The sequence below is a fragment of the Acyrthosiphon pisum genome, chromosome A2 (genome assembly GCF_005508785.2).
Source record: "Acyrthosiphon pisum isolate AL4f chromosome A2, pea_aphid_22Mar2018_4r6ur, whole genome shotgun sequence".
Taxonomy (NCBI): Eukaryota; Metazoa; Arthropoda; class Insecta; order Hemiptera; family Aphididae; genus Acyrthosiphon; species Acyrthosiphon pisum.
The window spans coordinates 83,469,671-83,476,800 of record NC_042495.1 but is presented as its reverse complement, the minus strand read 5'-3'; the positions used below and the strand labels follow the sequence as shown (position 1 = coordinate 83,476,800).

Genomic DNA, 7,130 nt, shown 5'->3' with positions numbered 1-7,130 from the left:
CAACTGCATAACAAATTTAAATATTAAATTTAATCTTATCTGTGGTTTAACTATAGATATATACAACTGTGGTTCAACGATAGAGTTTACGACGCGCGTGACATCTAGCGGCCGTGTGACGCACTATGACCGTGACCGATACGTGGTTATCACTAGTCGCCTTCGACGTTATCAATAAAAAAATAAACGGAAAATGTAAACACACGCCGACAGGTGTATTATATTGACACATCAGCAACCTGTAAGCAGCCAACGCAACTGCCACACACTCAGGTCCGGGTGCCAACGACTACGGCCACTTTTTGATCTTCAATGTAGTCCACCAGTTACACTCGACCGCCGACCGTCGTACGTACAGCTCCGTCTGCTGACGCGTTTGCATCAACAGTCTCGTCTCCATACGTGGCTAAACCCCCTTTAACTGTCCAGCTGCTGAGTGCTGTTTTGAAAATGGCCCCAATCAAAGGCAGAAAGGCTGCCGCCAACAAGAATTTGCCCATACTCAGCCATGAGTTCGTCATTCAAAACCATGCAGACATCATGTCCTGCGTGGCCATGGTCATCGTCATCGGTCTCATGGTTCAGGTGAGCAAAAGACGCAGTAACTAATTTCTCACGTCGAGCGTTGCCGTTGTGTTGTTATCGTTGTAATATGTTGTTTTTTTGTTTTGCATTGCAGTTGACTTCTCCGGTGTCTTCATTGTTTGTGGCCCTGCAATATGTTCAGACCCCCGGACCTAACACCTTGCAAACATATGGTACAGGTCTAAAGGATTTGTTTGCTATATTTTTTTATTTCCTCATTTGCATCATATTCCATGCCATCATTCAAGAATATGTTCTGGATGTAAGTATATCGTAGTTACTTACATGTGTACACTTCTGAGGTATTAAAGACAATATTTATTGTATGTAGTAGTAGTAGTAATAGTAAAAGTTTCAAAACATTTCTGCTCATATTATTTCCTAGTTTTGTATTAATATCATTCTCTAGATAAAATAACAAGTTCTTATAGTTTGATTTCAATCTTAAAAAAAAATAAACAACATTTGGATTAAATTAAAAATTTGCTAAACAGTTTAACCTTTTATTTTAATGTTTTACATGTATTTTCTTGTTCAATATAAAAATCTAGAATCTAATTAATAAAAATTCATTTCTTTCATATTCCAAATGATATTCAGAATTTAAATCCTATTTAAGTAATTACCAAATGCTTTTAATAGTTAATTAAGTAAATTTGAAAGTACTTATGTTTATCTGTTAATCATAAGAGGCTCTTTATGAAACTATGAAATATATATTATATACAAACAATGAAATGGCAGATATGAAGCTCATTTAAGAGGGTGACAATCTGATATCACTGGTACTTACAAGGCCGTAAATAAAATTTTGGGGGTCCAAATTTTAGTATTTTTATTCAATTATGCAATTTATATGTAGGTATTGCCATAAAAATTTCATATCCATCCCTGCAGCCTTAATCCTTAAATATAGGTATTACTGTTTAAAAAAAAAAAAAACAATGAATTAAAGATAGATGTATTATAGTATCAAACAGTATTTTATTCAACTTCATATTGTTTAAATTTGTTCAATAATTTGTATTGACAAAATAATCAGAAGATAATAGGTATCAAAATACTATGTTTAATAAGTTGATAATATTCCTTATTCCGATTTAGTTCAAATATCAATTTTTAAAAAAAATTCTATGAGGAGGGGTTCTATTTACACCACCTTCCTTCACATCTACCACTATCTACAATTAACACTAATTCTGCAATTATTAAGTAGTATTTACTAGTTAATCATCTAATCAATTTTACTTACAGAAAATTTGCCGTAAATTGCATTTATCCAAATCAAAAAACTCAAAATTCAATGAATCTGGACAGCTGATTGTGTTCAATGCAGTTTCTATGATTTGGGCATTAGACATTGTTGTGAAGTAAGCATTTGTAATAAATTATTGGATAATTTAAAATGGATTGTTCATTAGTATATTTTTTTTAAACTATTTAAAATATAAAATATTATTTAGTATATAGAATTAATTAGATATTTTATAATGATTTTCTATATATTTTACAGAGGAAATTGGTTGGCTGATCTTTCATCATTATGGATTGGATATCCATACAGCACTCTATCGTTTTCAACAAAATTTTTTTACATAATCCAATTTGCTTACTGGGCTCATATTATGCCAGAACTATATTTCCAAAAAATTAAAAAAGAGGATATGTTTAGCAGAGTGAAATATTCTGTATTGTACTTGGCTTTTGTCTCGGCTATATACATAACTAAGTAATTTTGAAGAATTTTCTTATGAAAACGACAAAATTAATATTTCATTAATTAAATGTTGGTCTTACGTTTCAGTTTCCACCGTATTGGTGTTGTATTACTATTGTTGAATTATGTTTGTGGATTTACTAAACACGCCGTTAAATTGATTGACATCACTGAGAAAGATGAAGATAGTAAAAAAGTTCAATGTGAGTTATTTTAAAAGCCTATGAGTATTAAGTAATTATTTTATTAAAATGTATATTTTTATTAGTGGCCCAAAATGTGTACAACTGGTTGTTTTATGCTGTACAATCACTGACATTAATCCTATCTCAGACGATGCTATGGTTCGGTCTTAAAGGTGTGCCGTACACTGGAGAATTGCGCGATTTCAACACCCCCATGTTCAAATTAATATGTTCGATCGGTGCATTGGCTATACAAGCATGGATTGTTCATGAATTCTTGAACAACCAAAATTCCAATGGTCTCAATTTATCTGCATCATTTGGATTAATCAAATCCAAACCAAAAACAACAGATACTTCTAACAAAAAACGCAAGAATGCAGGTAGGTTAACAAAGAAAAATAATTAGTAACATAATATTATATATTTAATATTTTTTTTAGCTTCCCGGAAGTTTAATGAATTGACTGAAGCTGATCAAAACACTAAAAAAACATTAAAACATGAAGCGAAGAAAGCAGCAAAGATCGCAAAGAGTGTAAAATAATTTTTGATCAACAAGTTGTTTGTTGACGCATGTGCAATATTTTGTTTATCATACATTGCATTATGTTAGAAATATGTATGCGACCTTTACATAAATTTAATAATAACTATATTAATTAATGTTTTCTTCCTATACATACTATAATATACGTTAAGTACAATTTATTTTTATTTAAAATTTTATTGCTAATTATTATGGTCATTAATGTTTTTTTTATGTTATGTATGATATATTATAAGCTTTTTAATCTTAAAATCTTGTGAATTATATTTTGTTTCGTATTTATAATCAGTGTTTAATACTATATTAATTGTTCAATTGTTGTGTTTTCTTTCAAGCCTACAAACCAGTTGAATGCTGTTAGTTCTATGGTTAAACATTATTTTATTTTTTATGAAAATATAGTCCTTTTTTTGTATCTACAAAACTGTATATATTTTATAATTAAGTGACATCAAAACATTAATTAAAAATCTATTTTCCCCCTCCATGAGTAATTATAAACATTAAGTATGTAAATTCATCTAGTTAAATGTATATACATTTTGTCATGATTATTCATATATAACTATTATGAAATTTTATTTTTGTTTTAAATAAAAATATATATATATATATTATAATATATTGTTAGCGTAATACATTGTATAATCATTGTTTTTCAATATTATATACCTACTATAATATAGTATAGTGACAAAGTTGTATGTTATTAATTTGTCGCTATTCAAAAATACTGATAAAAACTATAGTAACAACTAACAAGTACCAAGTGTAGAACTATAACCATCATTATGGATTAGAATGGTATCTTTTTAATAAAATGCTCAAAATCAATAATATTTAGGTCCAACATTGTACCTATGTAACTATGGCAACATTGAAAAAGCTTTATGCGGCATGTTCAATTGAACAATATTAATTAAGCAATGCACTTACTTCTAATAAAAGATTTATATGAAATTAAACAAATTTTACATAAGATATTATCCACCAGGTAATATTTTTTTACTTATATAGGTAATAATATAATATATTTTCCAATTTTTATGTCAATTGTGCTTTATAGGTATTGTTTTTGAATATCAAAAGCGAAGGAAAATAAAGCAAAAGATTTTGGATTTGTTTGATATTGAACGAGAGTAAGTTTAAAATTAATATGATACCAGAAAAAAAAAATTTTAACATATATTTATGTACCTATATAATACAACACTGATTGGTATTTTAATTTATTAAGTATTTCATTTTAAAAATAGAACAAATGTAGAGAAACTAGCCGCTCAAATTGCGAGAGATGAACCATTGATAACTCCTAAAATACTGCCTCAACTGGAAACGATTTTGCAAAAACTTAAAGATAAAACATTGTTCAACAACCGAGATAATGTCCACAAATCTTTCAATGTTGACAAAACTCTGAGCAGTGGCCATTTGTTACCAATAACAAATGTATCCATTGACAAGATCGGAGATATGTGAGTAAATATAATTTAAAGCTAGATGGGTATAGGTATAGGTATGATGTATCTAAAAAAACCAAGGCTTAATTCTCTTCTATAGGACATAATAATTATGATTTACGGGTTACCTACCTAATAGATATTACCTACGCAGTGCTTGAAGGAGAAACTGTAAATTGTCCTCAATTTTAAGAAAGCAGCATTTATTAAATATTTACTATATAATATTGTTATATTGATGTCTTGCAAAAAATTACAATATTGATTCGACAAAAATCAGTATTGATTTTCGTTGTATAATAAGTAATAACTGATACTATAAAATAAATTTGTTCTAAAAGATGTTGGAAATACCAAAGAAGTTGAAAGTGTATTGTATTGTTGCATTTTAAAATATTGTTGATAGCAAAACGTGTCCCGTCAAAATCAGTCCTGTAAAGTATTTAAGTAAAAGTATTTGAGTAAAAGTATTCAAATACTTTTTTAAGTATTGAGTAACTTTTTAAATACTTTCAGCATGAAGTATTTTGAATAGTATTTTAAATACTTTTTGGTATTGAATACTTTGGTTTTTTATTTCGAACATTTTATTTTTATTATTAATTTTATTTACATTTTATTTTTGTCAAATACAATAATAGAATAATAGTTTTATTTAGTATTCTGTATTTCTGTGTTAGCTGAAGCCCGAAAGTTTGTGAAAACCAGATTTCTAAAAATAGTCATTGAATAACAATATTCCCTTTAAACTATTAGCTAACTATTAGACAACCTACTACCTATGTGTTTATATTACGATAGTTAGAAACCCACTTTAAAAACCAAAAGTATTTGAGTAGTATTTGAAATACTATACAAATAAAGTATTTGAGTAGTATCTTAAATACTTTAAAAAAAATGTATTTGAATATTTAATCAAGTACTTTTTAAAAGTATTCTTTACAGGACTGGTCAAAATTAGCTGAGGTGTTTCTACGCAAATGCAAACAGCAAAATGTTGTTATATAGGTACCCACTATTATATTATAACTTGTTTTGTGAGTAATCGATCGACACTGTTAATTGTTATTGTTTTTCAAAATTTATTTTTTCCTAACAATATTACAGGGTACCTCGTACCTATCTATTTCATTTTACGTATCTCCTATCCGTTATTCGTACAATTTGTCAATATTAGTATATTTATTAGTACCTATATAAAAATATTATTAAAATATTATTTATTTATCTTTTTAGATTCTGAGTGGAACGATGAATGTATTGATTTTACAATGATGTGTGTTTTTTAATTTTTTAATTTTTTTTGTGTCTATGTACACGATAAGTAGTCGAAATAATGCTTCGATTATCAACTTCAGTATCTTGTTCGATTGGGAAGTGAATATCGTTGGTGCATTGGGGAGGTCAAAATTTAAAATTCCCAGTAATTTTCAAAAGCACCGTGAAAAACAAAAGAAAAATTAAGGAAAAACGGGAATTTTTACGCAAAATCGATTTTTCACAAAATTGAATTTGGTTTTTGGTGTAACTTTAAAACAAATTACCGTAGATACATGACATTTTCAATGGTTGTTTATATTTCCATTTTCTATACACGATAACATTTTCAAAATATTTTGATTTGTTTTGAGCTGTTTACGGACAATTTCAGTTTCCAATTTATTTAGTTTTTTTTTCTATGAATGTCAATAAAACTTTTTTTGTATAGTAAAAATACTTGAAAATTTAATACAAGGCTCCTACTATATTGTTACAATGAGATTTAAAAAATATTAAAAATCCTTAGTCCACAGTTTTTTTTTATTAGCATTTAAAGTTCAAAAATTGACACAATATGTAAAAATCACGAAAATTAGCAAATTATTTTGAGTTAATAATTCATAAAATTTTTTCTTTTTAGAACTAAGATTTTAAAATGTAATACAAGATTCCTTATAGGATATTCTACCTTTATCAAAAAAAAAATGTCTATAAAAAACTCAAATTAAATTTTTATGAGCGTTTGAAATTCATATTTTTACAACATTTGATATTCACTCGATTTCTTACGTAACGATTTTCTTATTTTATTGTAATTAAAAAACGAATGACTGTAGATACTTGAAAATTTCACTGAATGTTTATATTAGCATTGTCTATATACGATAAAATTTTGAAAATAATTTGACTCTTTTTGAGCTGTTTACGGGCATTGTAAGTTTTCAATTTTTTTAGTTTTTTTTTTCTATAAATATCAATAAAGTTTTATCTATTGGGCCAAAAAGTGTAAAAAATTAATACAAGGCTCCTGATACATTGTTACAATAGCAGTTGAAAAATATTAAAAATACATAGGCACAATTATTTTTTATAAGCATTTGAATTGGAAATTTTGACAAAATTTATCAAATTTAAAATTGAATAATTATTTTGTAGTTAAAAATTTATAAAATGTTCAACTTTTATATCTAAGGATTGAAAATTTAAAACAAGATTCCACGTAATTATTTAATTCTGTTGCCAAAAATTCTAAGAAATACATAACCATAGTTTATTTTTATAGTCATTTTAAGTTCAAATTTGGACGAAATTACATATTAAAAAACCTGGAATAAATATTTTATTTATTTTGTTGTCATTGTAATGATTGTATA

At 27.1% G+C, this 7,130-nt stretch overlaps 3 protein-coding genes across 4 annotated transcripts in view; all 3 read left to right on the top strand.

The window, feature by feature from the left end:
- The first annotated feature begins 212 nt into the window (after positions 1-212).
- Positions 213-3,675, top strand: LOC100162976 (translocating chain-associated membrane protein 1). The gene is made up of 7 exons (XM_001947238.5): positions 213-585; positions 680-847; positions 1,840-1,955; positions 2,099-2,314; positions 2,390-2,505; positions 2,571-2,870; positions 2,931-3,675. Exons 1-7 carry the CDS (start codon positions 451-453, stop codon positions 3,032-3,034), a joined length of 1,155 nt encoding a protein of 384 aa, XP_001947273.1. The 5' UTR covers positions 213-450; the 3' UTR covers positions 3,035-3,675.
- Positions 3,676-3,714: 39 nt separating this feature from the next.
- Positions 3,715-7,130, top strand: part of LOC100168297 (dynein assembly factor with WDR repeat domains 1) — a 20,571-nt gene continuing 17,155 nt past the window's right edge. The window contains exons 1-2 of one of the 2 annotated variants that reach the window (XM_029490450.1): positions 3,715-4,176; positions 4,294-4,512. The gene's annotated coding sequence lies outside the window, so the exon portion shown is untranslated. Of the gene's footprint in view, positions 4,177-4,208; positions 4,513-7,130 lie in introns of those variants that run through there. The other variant, XM_029490451.1, reaches the window with a different exon arrangement.
- LOC115034162 (dynein assembly factor with WDR repeat domains 1-like) overlaps positions 3,992-7,130 on the top strand; it is a 9,759-nt gene continuing 6,620 nt past the window's right edge. The window contains exons 1-3 of the mRNA XM_029490002.1: positions 3,992-4,031; positions 4,104-4,176; positions 4,294-4,512. Of these exons, the coding sequence (XP_029345862.1) occupies positions 3,992-4,031; positions 4,104-4,176; positions 4,294-4,512 (332 nt within the window). The remainder of the gene's footprint in view (positions 4,032-4,103; positions 4,177-4,293; positions 4,513-7,130) is intronic.